Here is a 15,632-nt window from a genome sequence, read left to right as displayed (position 1 = left end):
ATATTCTACTTAGATTTTTCAAAGAAGGTAAATGACTTACCAGATCTGCACCTGCCTGAAGTAAGACATCTGCTACATCGGTGTGGCCGTTTTCACAGGCGTACGTCAGAGCCGTGTCACCTGTTGCTGTTGTTGCGTGCACATTAGCCCCTGAAACAGAAAGCCCAAAGCCTTGTAAGCTTTATGATGGGCATTACAGAAAACATACAAGCCTCCACAATGTTTACAGGATCAAACAGCAAATGAAACTTTCCCCTTCCAATCCAGCATCTATTAAACTGATAACTTGATCAGATACTCTAGAGATATAAAAATATAAACTGCAAGTTAGCTCCAAACAAGTTTATATCAACTCAATCTTCAAAAGCTAAATTAAGAGTCCAACCAGTAAATTACTTTGAGCTTCCAAACCTTCAAAGTCAACTTCAAGAAGCTGCTAAAGAAAATGTAATCAATATCGGAAATAGTATTTTTCTCTTAGATTAAGCCTTTACAAAAGTGTTAACAAAATGAGTCCATACCCGCAGCTAATAAATATTTAACCAGCTCCAAATGTCCCTCTTGAGCAGCCTCCATCAAAGGTGTGGAACAGCCGAGTTCTATGTCAGCTCCTGCTTTAATGAGAAAATCGGCCACCTCCAAAAACCCTCCGCAGCAAGCCAGAGTTAATGCGGTTTCTTGCGTCTCCTCCGTCTGAGCATTGATGTTTGCTCCTTCAAACAACACAAAACACCAGTTACAGAAGGCAAGATCAGCATACAAACCACTTCTATATGCACAAGACATCTTATTACCAAAGAAAACAAAAACCACAGCAGCTTAGGGCTTCTTCCCCAACACATGCAGCTGCCTACCGAGCTGCAGCCTGCAGAAGGCCCCACAGCAGTTACCTTGCCCAAGTAACAGTGCCACCATCTCCTCGTGGCCTTCTCGAGCTGCCTCCATCAGTGGCGTGTATCCTTCATCATTGACCTCTTCCAAGTTAGCCCCACGTTCAATCAACAAAGCTGCCAGCTCCACGTGCCCGCCACAGGCTGCCAGAGTCAGCGGAGACTCAAAGGAGTCCGCAGGCATGTTCACCTGAGCTCCGCTGTCCAGAAGTAATCTTGCCACTTCCACGTGACCATCCTGGAAATGCAAAAAAACCCCAGCAAGATCAGAAGACTGACCAAATGGAAAAACTGCTTTTCTCCAGTTTTGTCACAGACTCAAATTCCCTCAGAAGACACAAAAATCAATGAGTGAGTAAAATGAGTCCAAAAATACAATGTAACTTGCTGAACAGTTTTTCTGAATATTTCCCTAAGTATCTGGATAAATATCTCCTATACTGAACAGAGACCAGTAGGAATGCTGAGCATGTTTCACTGAATATGTGCCATGAAGCTCATATCAGACCTCTCTGTCAATGGTGTAAGCAACAAGCTGGACAACTTTGCATCAGACTCCAGTTCAGGTGTCTGTGATCAACTTGCTTGGGGCGAGGGGGAACTCTACAATAAAGCCTAGAAAGTCAAGAGGGAGCTCACCACTATTTTAGAAGCTTGTCTCCTCCACAAGAACAATAGTGAGATTCTTTTGCTTCCTCCCTTTCTTAAGAAGCAGCCATGCACACTGACCTGGCTTGCCTCATGGCTCCTGCAAAACTATTTCACTGCTCAATTTAACAGCAGAGTCAAGACTTACTTTCTCCTTCCAAGAGAAAAGCCTAAATGAGACCACTTGTCAGGGGCTCCTTACACTTCCCAGGAGCCACTCACCCAAGCAACAGCCTTCCTTTGGCAGGATTCTGGCAGGGTTTTCCAGACACCGTGATTGTGCTGTCAAACCCCTTCTACCAAAAGGCAGCTCCTAAGTTTGCTTTCTTCCTTGAAAAATACTTCAGCATAGGACCTCCATATTTTCAGTATTCCATAAATTCAGGAACTATTTGAAGTGGCTTTTCAGATCTGTGTTTACATTGGAGGCCTGACAGTGACACATCCCACTGCCATTCCATTCCGCTTTGTTCAGACAGAAGCAGAGACTGGCTCGGTCGCTGCACTCCAACAACAGCATAAACGCTCCAAGCTGGTTTTCTCCATCAGGAGATGGCCACCATTCCAACTGGGAGGAACCACAACCTGACAAACAGAACACCAGAGGGCTGCAGCGAATAAACAGCCACTCACCAGGAACACAAGGCTTTCCCAAGGCTGTCACTGAATGAGGTAAGTACGTGTACACCTTCATCTCAGATTAATTCCTAAGAGGCAGCGAATCGCATCCACAGCCATCCTTGCCAAGCTGGAAACCACAACTCCAAAAAGCTCTTTTCCAGACAAAACACCGAACTGCATCTGACGTTTTTCCGCTTCATTTTCTCAAGTGTTTCATACCTTATTCTGATATCCAGAGAGCAAAGCACGGTTTCCTCTCGATAAAATATCTAGGACATTAACTAGGACATATTCACCTTTTACATGAAATGACAGTACTATTTTAGGGAAAAACTCCAAGCCTCCATAAAGAATCTTTCCTCAGGGAAATGCAGAGACGGTGCCTCATCCATCATGCTCTGGAAAGACAGCTAACTGCTCACCCCTGATCCACAATGAGGATGGCACGACGCAGCACCAAGGCTTGCTTCAAAGCTTCCTATGTGGGCCAAGCAGCCTGGAGGAGAACTGCTGGAGCTCCACCACACAAGGGAACTGGATCCATGTTTTAATAAATCCTGCAATGGGGCGTGGTTGTTGAGCTCTCCTACAAGAGCCAGGAAAAGCCTTCCAACTGGTAGTAGATCAGAAAAAGTCACCTGAGCAACCTTCATGAGAGCACCAGGTGCATTTTAAAGCTAAAGCTCTGTGCGCAGCAGTCCTTCAGCAAGAGAAATACAACTAGATCAACCTGCTTTTTAGTCCCACAAGGCAAGTGCCATTGTTCAAGACCTCATGTGCATTAAATCAATATCAGCTGCTGTATAAAAGGTACTCTCAGGCACAGGTCTTCCTGAACACACAAAAGCTGCAGAAAGGTTTAAACCTGCACTGGCTGTGCCACAGATAGACAATTCTGTGAGGACACATTCAAGCTGAATGCTGTTCCAGACAAGGAAGTTTTCTTGTGCCACTGAAGAGCAGAAACTGTTTCTGCAGAAAGAACATGCTGAGATGGAAGTCCTTGCTCTGCTTCATTTCACATTGCAAGGTTTTTAAATACTGCTAAAGAAAGCTGCTCCTTCTCTCATCAGCAGAGCTGAAGGTATGAGACTCTCAACTATCTGCCAGCTCTGAGCACTAGCGTGGAACTGCCTCACTAGGAACAGCTTCCTGCAGAAATAAGGGAGGAGAATTTTTTCCTATTGCTCAGTAATTTTTAACAAAAATTAGGTCTTAACATCTCTGTGGGTCCGATGGAATTTTGTTAAAAAGGCAGAAGAGAATGGCAAGGAAAGGAAGGCTTGATCCATAGCTCCACCACAGAAACATCCTAATGGGAAGGCAACCGCAACATCAAACAAGGTCATTTTACCATCAACTCCCAGGAACTGCTGCAAGGCCATCGCCAAGGATATTTATGTGGTTGCTCTAGTAAGATTTCAGGGTGAGATAAAGGACAGCTGGAGTTCTGTTTACCTACGTGACTTTCTTTTCAACAACTTTCAAGAAGTATAATGGTTCTGTTAATCATTCCCCTCGGTGAAACCATTAACTTCCTTCAATAGACACAACTGGCTGATTTTAGAACCATTACAGTTGTTTCAGGGAAGGGCACACTAAACAGGGATTTACTGCCCTCCCCTACAGCCACGGGTTCACGGTGTGACATTACACAAGACTAATGCCATGAAAATCCCAACACATGAGGAATCTATTTGGAGAGAAGGATACAAAGGAAATTTAAGAAATGAATTCTCAGTTTAACAATAAAGTTAGCTTCCCATCAAGCAGACAAGAGGATCAAAACATCACAGCTAGATTCTGTACCAGAAGGAAACTAAAAGGAACCACTTTCTCCATCTTCAGCAAGAAAAGAGAGCCCACAGACCTCACTGCTCAAGCCTTACGTCTCTTACCATGCATGCCTCCATAAGAGCAGTGTGCATCTCATCTGTCTTGTGCTCCTGGTCTGCACCAGCTTCCAGAAGAAACCTCACCATTTCCAGATGGCCTGCATGTAGAAAATAGTTAAAAGAGGGAAACTGCTTGAGAAAGTGCATTTCAACACTCATAGAAATCTAAAGTACATAATGGAAGTTATGGATGTCCATTTTACAACATAAAAAGTCCATTCTGGAAAGGTGTGTTTGTATCTCTGCCATCTACACGCACAGCAACTTATCAGTGTAGCTGGTAAAAAACACAAATGAAAGACTAAGACCAATTTCTATACAGGTGCCACACAAGCAACTCTGCTACTAACATGAACTACTCCATGACGGCAAGGACCTAAAAAAAACATGTCCTAAGTGACTATAACAGCAGCTGCTGGGCTGTAGGGACATACTTTGCCTCTTAATTAAACATCTTCATGCCTTTCTGGGGTGCTACAAGTTTGCTGCCTAATGCTCTAAGGGAGGAAACAAAGGCCTGTTGTCCTCAGCACTGACACCTAAAAGGCAAGGCCCTAAACCTTCTATGATTTGCAAGTGCCAAGTCCTTTAAAATGAAGTATTTGCTATACTTAAGCAGAGGTACCTGGCATAATACAGCTGTAATACAGAATGTTTAGCTTACTTATTCTGTACTGTAACACATTAGTTCCTTGTCTCTTCATTTGTTTAACAGAGCATCTTCTAAATAATTGTACCTCAGACCAAAGGTTTAGATCTTGATACTCAGACTCTGCACACAGATGACTTTGCATATGGCACAGGCGTGCTGTATCACAGCCAGGACAAGAGCACCACAGTGCTCACACCCTTGAAATTCCCCTGGTTGTGGGCAGCAAGGCTGAAGGAATGCATGCTCGCCCCTGGCACTTCTTCACACTTGTTACCGTACCTTTGTAGCAAGCCAGCGTCAGCGCGCTCTCCTTGAACTCATTGGAATGCGTATTGATGCCGGCCCCGTTCTCCAGCAGCACCCTGGCCACTTCCACGTGGCCAGCGCTCCCGGCCTCCATCAGCGGCGTGTGACCGTTCTCGTTGTGGTCCTCAATGCTCGCACCCGACTCCAGCAGCACCTTCACAACATCCACGTAGCCCCCGGCACAGGCGTAGGTCAGGGCTGTGTTGCCTTAAGCCAGAGAGAACAAGGGTTGGAAACAGACCCTGATAGCCTTTCTCCACCCAGAACTTCCCCTGATGCTCCAATCCATCCCTTTTACCTGGATACCTGACAGAACAGGGTTTTTCAGGCTACAGATGAAGAATTACAGGGAGGGGGCAATCAGTAATGGCACCAAACAGTTCGGTGCTGACAAACTGAGGATCTCCTTCTGCCTGCACCGATGCACCTCTCTTCCCATTTCTAGCCCAGCCTCTGTCACAAAGCCCCATCCATTTTCCTGCTAATCAGCAGGAAGAAGAATGAAAGCTCAAAACCAGGAGCAGAACAAACTGCTGCTTCTAAATCAAGTCTCAAACACCTGCAAGGGGCTGGTTCCAAAATGTTCCTAGTCTTTACAAGGAGAGGAGAACAACTTCAGTGGAAAAAATACAAAAACGTGGATCTGCACTTAACAGCCAAAGAATCTGCCTCTGTGAAAGACATCTGGAAAAATATTAAAGGTCAAGGTCTTATTGCCACTGAGAAAACTACTTCACTGAAAAAAATGTAAAAAAAAAAAAATTAATAAGGGGTCTTCTGGTATCCCTCTCTTCCCCTCACTCAGGGTCAGCTCTCCATTCATCAGTTACTGCTGACTACACACCAGCTCTCCACTTCCAGGCTACAAGAACTCAGAAGATTTCCCAATCTGGTCACTTCAACACAAATGGCTAGCAAGTTAACACGGAAAGAGGGGAAGGGGGAGGCCATCTTCTCATGTTTCCTGTCCTCCCCTTGGGCTTCCAGACCTGCCACCAAATAACTTTTCCACATACACGCAAACTTACCAAACTGTGCTTAAAATGTGACAACAAATCCTAGGTACTCAAACACCTTCCAGTTACTAACTGACCTTATCATCCTTTGTATGTCTCCATAATACTTGATCTGCATCCAACAATATTTCAGAGTCTCACTTACAAAAGAGAATTTAAATGGCAAAACCACAAGGAAGCATTCTGCCTTGCTGGGCTGAGAGCCATTGCTCCCAAACTTCCACGCCAAGTTCCCTGCATACCACATATCCCAGTTCTGCAGACATTCCCAACAGCCTCTTTACCTGTGGATGACTGTGCGTTCACATCAGCACCGTGAGCTAGCAGCAGCTTGACAATTTTGACGTGCCCGCCATTGGCAGCAGCCATTAGAGGTGTGATGTCTCCTTTGATTCCCCGGTCCTCCACATTGGCATGCATTGCCAGGAGAACCTGCCAAGAGACAGTGATCAACAACACGGAGTGACAAACCCTGCCTCTGCACTACAAACCCCCACCTTCCCCACAGTGTTGGGTGAGCAACCCTCGTAGAAAAAAGGCACAAAGATTGCATTAGCAACATTAAGTGTGCGTGTGAGACTCGTTTGCCAGTGAACTGCCATTTCTCACTACCTTAACACCCCCTTCCAGGTGCACAAAATGCTACTATATTGATTTAGTTATGCACAACACACACATAGTATTAAGAGCCAGGAAACCAACCTGTGCAAGCTCATAATATCCTGCTGAGCAGGCCAGACAAAGGAGGCTTTCCCCTTCTTCTGTGTGCTCGTTCACACTCCGGCCTTCAATGAGCAACTTCCGCACAGCATTCACATCTCCTTCGGAACAAGCCTCGGCCAAGCTGCGGCTAACGAGGGACAAAGCATTCAGAGTGGAAATGGACTATGCCTCAACTTCAGTTCTCATGACAGCCATGAGGACACAGTCAGCAAAAAAGGAAACACGAGCTAAAAACGTGCCAACTGCTAATTAAACAAGTGCCAGTTTTACACTTGAGCTTTCCCAGCTAACTTGACTGAAAATTAAGTTGTGTCCATATCCACTCCTCCTATTAATTTTTCACAGAAGTTTACAAGAGGAATATATACAGGATATCCCAGGACCAGAGGACATGGAAATCCCTGGTCAATCTTGAGAAAACTTTATTTGTTCAGCACTGTAACTATTAATTAAACTAAAACAAATCACCCACATCAGTCTTCTCTTGAAGGAGATTTAACCACTTCCCTTCTCTCCTGTGCTGAAAATACCAGGATCTTGTAACCAGACACAATTTTCATACACAGAGAATCAGTTCTGAAATGTCTCTTCACTACATGTTGAGCTTTTTTTTTTTATTTCCAAGAACCTCTGTTCCTTTAACAACTTTGGCAACCAGCACCATTCCCAAGAAAGAGGTGCAGGGGAGAAGAAGGGATGCAAACAGAACAGAAGCAGACATAACCCGTAATTATACTGCTCTTCATGCTGTTCCTACAGCAAGAAATCCTTCTTCAGAGTTGTTCCGTATAGAAGGAACAAACTTCCAACTAGCACAGCAGCACTTGGTTGTCCCTAACAACACTGTTTCTGCTGCACTGAAGCCTTAGAGCAGCCTGGAAGGAAACCTACTTCTTCTTTCCCTCCTGAATACCCCAGTAAGACAAAATTGCACATGTAAAGCCACAAACAAAGTCCAGTACAAGAGCAGCAACTCCCTGGCTGAGGCTCTATCCAGGGCCCTATATGACACTGACCGCTACGGAGCTCCAGTCCCTCAAGGCTGTTTCCCTTCCTCAATTAAAAAGGCACTCTGAAATTCCCTAAAAGATTTTTTCTGATCTGAAATCTTGTTTCGTGCTATCACTGAATGACCCATTTGGGGATTTGCAACTGTATGGAACAGTTCTAAGACCCATACCATTAAAGAGCTTAGAAATGTTTCTCTAGCTGGTCATGATAAACTCCTTGGAGTGTCGATCTGTAATTCTAAGCAGCATGAATTGCTTCACTCTCTGCTGCAAGACCTGCCAGTCCTCAAATACTTAAGCAGGAGAAGCAAATGTGATAACTTGGCACCAATTCCACTTGAGTAAGAGTTTCATCATCCCTGAAGCGCAAGTGCTAGAACAAGAAAAACCGCTTCTAGAAGTAGCAAAGGGCAGAAAAGCTCCAGGACAAAAGCTGGCTTACTTGTCCGTCTGCCCTGCATTGGCTGTGCTCTCCGCTCTCATTCGGGTCAGCGCAGCGGCAGCTTCATCCAACGCGCAGCTGACCGAGGAGGTCAGCCTGCGGAGCACCTCGGGATCTGCAAAGGCTTTCCCATCCGCTGTGGACAGCTTCCCTATTCCTGCCGTTCCAATTCACAACCGACGGGGACGCGTGCCAGCAAAGGAGAGAACACACAAGTTGAAAATGAGCCTAGGAGATCTGTCAGCAGGAACATTCCAAGCACAATCAACTACAGCTTCCAGAATGATGGGTTTAACTGCTCACAACACTCATTAAAAGCTGCATGTGACTGAAACTCTCCAATCCACAGAAGGAATCTGTTTTCAGCTACTGAAACTACTTAATATAAACAACGATTAATGCTTTTCATACAGCAACTAGTACAAAATAAAACCTATTTAGCCATTTAGGGTTTGACATAATGGCACATGCCAAAGTCAGGCGTCCATTTTGACTCAGGCTTTTAGAACGCCAACACTGGAGAAATCTGATTGTAAACATCTTCACGTGAAATTCTGATTTTCTAAACCTTGGAATATTCTAAAATAAACTTCTTCCCCTCTGTGACCCCCTTGCCAAATCCACCCTGGCGTACATTTTGCAGCTGTATCGTGCTCCTATGGATTAGCCTTATGCAAGCGATTCCAGTATGGACTCTTGTAAGGGCTTTGGGGTTAAACCTGTACGGGACACAAGGACTTACCCGCAGCTTCAAGTAAAGCTTCTAATCTTGCCTGGGTTTCAGGATCTACTGTTCTCAGGTCAGCACCATCAGCAGTACTTGACAACAGCAATTTAGAAGCTGTTTCCAACATAGGGTTTTCGAGATCATCCTGATCCAAGATAAATGATTCCACCTGAAAAGTAACAGATCTGGTTTAAGAATGATATAACTGACCAAAATAGATTTAAACCACAAAATGCTACAGCTGCATTAATTATTGAAGTATTTTATTTTCAAGTACTTTATTGGCTTCAGGTATCTCACTTTGGGTCTGATGTCTCCTAATCTAACATCCAAAGAACCACAAATGCAAGCAACACCTTCCACGTAATATCAACACCACTACAAAGTGACTTCATGTCACAGCATCTTTCTCAAGAAAACTTTTTCTGAAACTTGATCTATACAATATGCATCTGTATATCTGCCTTTTTTAGAAAACAGATGCTGAGTTGTCCAAATTCTTCTGTAGACCATAGTTTTCTGTGCTGTCCATCTGTTTTTGCTGTGAAATAGGTAGAAATTAGGAACACAATGAGTGTTTTAGAGAAGAAAGCCCTAATACTCTTTGTGTTGTCCTGCCTGCTAGAGGACAACTGGGGCAAGTAGTTCAGAGAGGAGACTTCTCTGAGAGTTCCATGAGCTCACTCCACAGCCTGTGACCTAGTCACTGAAACAACTATCAAATGATAAAGACCAAGTTAAACATTCCCCTAACAAAGCTCAACAGCTTCCAAAATTCCCAGTTTCAAAACCCAAACCCCAATCCAAATCCAAAATCAGAATCAATTTAAATGCCAGTCTGCCTAACAGAGAAATCATATGTGCCACTCCTACAACAATTAAAAACTGGAGTCACCTCTGGATAAAAGCAGCCACTGTCTGTATCTGTTCCCACATGGAATATACCTCACTGAAACAGAAACTTATTTTATTCTTAAGCCTCACTTGTGTCTCCAAAGTTTCAAAGCAGTCCCATGAGCCTCACAAGTTCAGATTCCTGCAGATAAATTCCCCAAGATTCCATCTATGTGGGCAGATAAACCAGAAGAGCAGGCAGTTCATCTAAGGACTCCTGGAAGGTCCCTCCAGCCTCCCATCCATTCTCTTGTCATAAGTGGGGAGCTCATGCAGCTTTTGCCTTCTGCAGTCTGTCTCCCACTCAGCTTCAACCCGAACCCCTTGTTTGCTAAGGAAGGCAGGCTGAGCACTACTTTCCCATTTTCTTCATGTTATCCCTTCAACATCTCCATTGAGAAACAAAACCTCTGGTCAGCTCTTGGCAATACACAAACACACATCTCAAGGGCACCTCTAAAGGCTCCCTCTGCTCTTTTGCAGCCTCTCTGCTCTCCTCCGCCAAATCTGGGAACATCAAGCTGAAAAGGAGGACTTCCAGCTTCACACCAAAGTGGCTCTGATGCCAAGAGCGGGACAGTCCAGCAGCACTGCCTGTCACTCCTCAGCAATGTTTTCTCCAGGCCACACAGCAGTGTGAACAGGCTGCTCTCTCCAGTTTGACAAACTGGTGAAGGCAACTCCTAGTTTCCTCCCAAGTCCTAAGGAACCCTTCCTTGCTAGGGTCCTCTACCCACCACCGCTCTCTGCACCTTCACTGATATTTTAGGCCTGTTTTGGTTCATTTGAGGACTTGCCATTTGTAGTCTTCCAGAGGACAGACAGCCTGCTGCGGCAAGACAGAGGAACCGCTGTGCTGCTCAGGAGCCAAGCGACAGATTTCACCCCTGGAAAGGCAAACTCCGGAGCTGTGGAAGGATTCTTGGCTCACCCAACTCATGCAAAATCCCAACTGCTCAGACTAACTGAAAAAAACCTCCTCCAAGTGAAATAATGAACAGCTGGTCGTGGTTCTTCCTAACACTATGAAATATTTGCTAAGAAAAAAGTCAAAATAGGAAAACTATTCTCCCCCACACATATCCTCTCCCCAAAATTAGGTCTTTTATGCAGTTTAAGTTTCAAATGGAAAAATCTTCCCATCTTCCTTTCAGCTAAGAATATGTGCATGGTGTGATTAAATAAACAACCCAAGGGGAACAGGGAGAAGCAGAAATCCACCCACAAACAACACAGCACTGAGACTCCCATGAGGGACCAGGAGAAAACATCCTCACAAGAAAGTTTGGGGAATATTTATATTATGTGCTGTCACTGAAAGCATTTCAGAACAGTATCAAGAAATTATCTTATTGGAAAAACACTTGACACTATTTTTTAATATTAAATACAGAGTAAAAATCTTTTCTATTACAAGGTAGAAGAGATCCATCTTCAGCCTGCAGCTTGCAGAACTTCTCATCTCCTCTGAAGTTTCAAAATTGTTATTTACCTACAGGGTTTCATTACAGTCTCATCTTTTCAGTTTTTCTACACAACACCAAGGGAGAGTGCTAAAGACATGGTGTACCAAAGCAGGGAATAAACCCCTGTTATAGTAGACGGGAAAACTGTACTTCTGCTTCTCAGAAAATCCTGCCTTCTGCACAGAAGCTACAAATGAAGACAAAGCATTTCCATGTACCAGGTCAAGTAAACAGACATTTCCTCTAAAGAGCTTCAGATGTATTTTTTTTTCCCTTGACTAAAAAAAAGTGTAGAATAGCATACAAGTGCTCCACCTTAGGTATCAGAATATTTCATCTGCACGCTCGGTCAGCATTCCTCCAATCCAACAATACTCTGACATAACCCAATTGTTCAGGGGCCCAACATAAACCCTATTACAAGATTTCTCCTACCCTCTCACCCTGCAGTAAGAATCTCATGTTCTGGCCTAGGTTTACTTTGCTCAGAACAATTTTAGTATATTTGACACGTCTACTACCAAAAAGATGCCAGGAGAACAAAACTCCCAGGTTCTGGCTGCTCGCGAACAGGACTCGTGTCTGTACACCCCGAAGACAGCCCTGTAAGATGCCAGTAAGTTTGTTCTGACTGACAAACACCAAATACTGAACGTGCATTTGAACAAATGCCAGGTTAGGACAGGAAGACAAAGCACACCTGAGTTGCCCTAACTGGCGTGGCTCTTGCTACCACATAGTGCTGAATCAAACAGAGACAGAATTCAGCTCTTGATGCTGACTCTGACTTCACTCATCTCTCTCCATTAAGCCACCCGCACACAAAACTGCCAACAGCACAGATCCCACTGTGGACCCAAACCTCCACATCATCTCACACAGATGTAAACCAAGGTCAAAGAATCAACTTCTCTCAGAGTTTCCCTCACAGTAAGAAGACACAAGAAAACATTAAGTAATTACACACACATAAAAACCCCAAACAAATAAACAACTCTCTAGCATTAAGGACTTGAAGAAAAGCTTTGGGTTATCTACTGATTTCAAATTTGCTGCTTTTAAGGCTAAACATAGATTACCATCTTCCTAATTTTACACCAGCCAGGGAGGGAGGGAGAAGGGAAAATACATCCCACCTACAAACAACTGTCTCTTCACATCATCTCCTCCTAGGAGGAAGAAATGCAGTAGCCAGCCCCAAGCAGCGACTCTAGAACCACACAATCAACAAAGGTACCAAGCTAGGCAAAGTACCAAAATGAGTATACAATGCCTAAACTAACATCACAAGCTAAAACGACAACAACTCTAACCTTACTCCCAGCAGAACCTGCCACCAGCTCCATTACCAGAGAGCTTCAAAATGAACTGAACTCTATCAGAATAAAACCACTTCTTAAACACTCACTTTAGGAACAAGGCAGAAAAGACCTGGTTCCCACCACCCACCACCCTCACCACAAATGCAACAAGCTCCATTTTTTATCCATCTAATCAAAGCATGGCTCTGCTTATTTACAGAGCATCTCTAGCATTTGGTTATCGCTGAGTTAAGAGTTTTCCTAAATGACATCTTTGCTGTAAGGACAACCCAGAAGCATTGAGAAAAGGCTGTAAAAAGTAATATTCTCTTTCCTATCTCAGGTTCCCTGTCCGATTCCAAGAGCCCATTTTGCTGATCCCATTCCCTGCTCCTCCTCCTTCAGGCCATCCTGCATGCACCCAGCATTGATGTGCTCCTGCCTTCCAGCATTTAGTCAGAGCAAGCACTCTGTCCAAACTATAAAAGCTAAAATCACGTCTGTAACATGCCACGTGTGGAGGCAGAGCAGCAACGAGTGGCCCAAACGGTACATTTGGGCACTCGGTGTCATTAGCCAGCCCAAACCCTTGCTCAGAAGAACCTGAATGGCACCTTGGGACAAACACCCAGTGACATCTCTCTGGAAGCAATGCGAGTTCTGAGCTGCCTTTTAGCCATTTGTAAGACAGCGGACTATCTGTGTCTCTTGATGACAGGCTCAGAGCATTAGTGCAGAGTTCCTGAAGCAGTACCAAGGAAGCAGTGCACTGCAGTGAAGTGTCTGGCAGCCAGGCTGCACACAGCAGCTCTGCATGGCTGTGAAATAGCAAGTTGGGCTCATTAACCTAACAGGATTTACTTTTTAAGCTTCAGTGTTTTTAAGCACAGTAATATAAAACAGCAGCATCTGAAACCGGATTTGGATGAACCACACTAGCTCAGACAAGTATTAAAAGACAAAAAAAATCTCACCTCTCAGGAAAAAAATCTTTTTGCTTACTTTTGGCGCTGGCTCCTATTTTCCAGTCTTAAAATCCAACACAACTTCATGTCTCAGCTTTTCTGAGTGAGGACTTTTGCCTTCTATTAGCCAAGGAACACAACTGAGAATTTGCTGAATTTTTACCATGGCATTTGGGCCTTTGGTGTTTGGACACCCAGAGGGTGCCCAACAGATCCTACCAGAGCAAAGCCCTTCCAAAGAACCTTAAGGACAAGGCAACAGCCAGTGGCCATTGCCAGACAGCAAACTGCACCCCCTAAAATAAACCTTACCTGACACTCCTTTTGGATCAGTTCTTTGTGAGGCACTTACTGCCGATTAGCAAGCCCTTCAACAGGGTTAATTTTTCCCAGCTCCAGAACTTTTGGAGAGCAGCAGAAGGTTTTTAAAGACAACAATTAATTCAGTAAGAATTTTCAACTCTGTTTGGTGTTGCAAAGCTACCTTCAAACCAAAACCACAACTATGACCAGGTCAGTTAATAAACCTTAGTCCTACTCTGCTGACTTCAGCCCCACTTCCCTGCTTGAAGAGCAAGGAAGTTTCAGATTCTTTCCTTACTCAGCTAAAAATGACTCCCTTAGAGTGAGCAGTTTTAATCCTGATTTCTATGAGGAACTCCTCAGGCCTGACCTACAGCCACACTGCTTTCCCTGCTACTCCAGCAACTCCTGTCCAGGATAATCTCAGCTTTCCCTCCAGAACAATTTCAGCTCTCACACCTCCAAGATACTGTACTGAAAACCAATTAATCTATCTATCTATACTTCATACATTACTGAGCATTTCTTGACAGCGTATTTTCCACTGTTCACTTCAGGAATACACTTGAAGTCTGTTTCACACAGAAACAGCAATGTTTATACTATTACCTTGCAAGTGGAACACGCAAGAGGAAATAAATCCCCATTCCCAGTGCAAGGACAAAGTCCAGCTCTGACTAATAACTAAGTTCACTTTGCAAGACGCTTTTTCATGCCTTGTGTCTAACCATTTGATGCACATCAAGGGATTCATGAGGCAAGACTGAATCAAAACAAAGCAAGGATCATTTGAAATGTGACAAACTGGGCCAAGCATTTCAAGCACCAATTTTTCACTTTGGGATCCAAACCACAACATTTAAACATTTAACATTTTGGCAACCCAAAACTTCTGCAAATTAAAAGATATAATGCCCCATACTATAGCAAGAACTTCATGTTTGTTCTCCCTCACCCTGCTACCTTTTAGCCTTCAGAGTATCACCTCTGATGCTTTCAAAATACATGAGCCCATCTCAGTTTCAGGATAGCTTATTGGAAAAAATACTCTGATTTGAAACATCGAGACGGAGAAATTAACTTACACATTCTTCAAACACAACAGTGAGAATGGATTTTGACTTTCACAGACTAACTATTGAGGCAAAGTATAGGGTTCTGTCTTTTCACCTACATGTTTTCAGGTGAAACTACCACTTAGTAACACAGGTTTCAAGGCCCTTTGCAGAGAGATCTTCACAGCATCAATAATGCATTACAGAAAAAATTCCATCCAAGGCTTTACTGAAGCCAAGGCTCTGGCAGTGCCTGTCATTTCTATGGGTCAAACCCTCAATACCACCTCATTAGGATGACATACCCCTGAAGTATCATTGATGGCTTCCTGGCTCCTTACACAAGACACCATTTTCTTTAGATAGAGATCAGCTCCCTGGTCACTGCAAGGGAAAGCAGACATGGAAGCTAAGTGCAGCAGATGATCAAGTGCCCACTTCATTTCAGCTTTGCAGATTTTGTGTATTTTCCTCAAATGTATTTCCTAAGAGGAGCAAGCTGTGTGATTCTCACTTGCCCTACCCTGCTACTACTGCAGCACTGTCACCACAGACACCGTCTGACAGCACCACCTCTTCCCTGCACAGTGAGGATTGCTCCCACCAATCTGGGATACACAATCAGATTCCTTGTCTTCTCAACATGCACTGACCCTCCCCGAACCAAAAGGCCTCATTCAGCACAAATCTGAAGTCTGGCAGATCTGGAACATCTCAA

At 44.1% G+C, this 15,632-nt stretch overlaps 1 protein-coding gene across 5 annotated transcripts in view; it reads right to left on the bottom strand.

Moving 5' to 3' along the window:
* Positions 1-15,632, bottom strand: part of ANKRD17 (ankyrin repeat domain 17) — a 69,727-nt gene that overhangs the window by 25,368 nt on the left and 28,727 nt on the right. For all 5 annotated transcript variants that reach the window (XM_068188160.1, XM_068188161.1, XM_068188164.1 and 2 more), the window contains exons 2-10: positions 8,946-9,099; positions 8,204-8,360; positions 6,731-6,878; positions 6,313-6,460; positions 4,986-5,219; positions 4,058-4,152; positions 891-1,128; positions 522-713; positions 41-150 (exon numbers count right to left, since the gene is read on the bottom strand). In XM_068188160.1, coding sequence (XP_068044261.1) covers positions 41-150; positions 522-713; positions 891-1,128; positions 4,058-4,152; positions 4,986-5,219; positions 6,313-6,460; positions 6,731-6,878; positions 8,204-8,360; positions 8,946-9,099 — 1,476 coding nt within the window. The remainder of the gene's footprint in view (positions 1-40; positions 151-521; positions 714-890; positions 1,129-4,057; positions 4,153-4,985; positions 5,220-6,312; positions 6,461-6,730; positions 6,879-8,203; positions 8,361-8,945; positions 9,100-15,632) is intronic.

Source organism: Anomalospiza imberbis, chromosome 4 (assembly GCF_031753505.1).
Source record: "Anomalospiza imberbis isolate Cuckoo-Finch-1a 21T00152 chromosome 4, ASM3175350v1, whole genome shotgun sequence".
NCBI classification, from domain to species: Eukaryota; Metazoa; Chordata; class Aves; order Passeriformes; family Viduidae; genus Anomalospiza; species Anomalospiza imberbis.
This window is presented reverse-complemented; position numbering and strand designations above follow the sequence as displayed.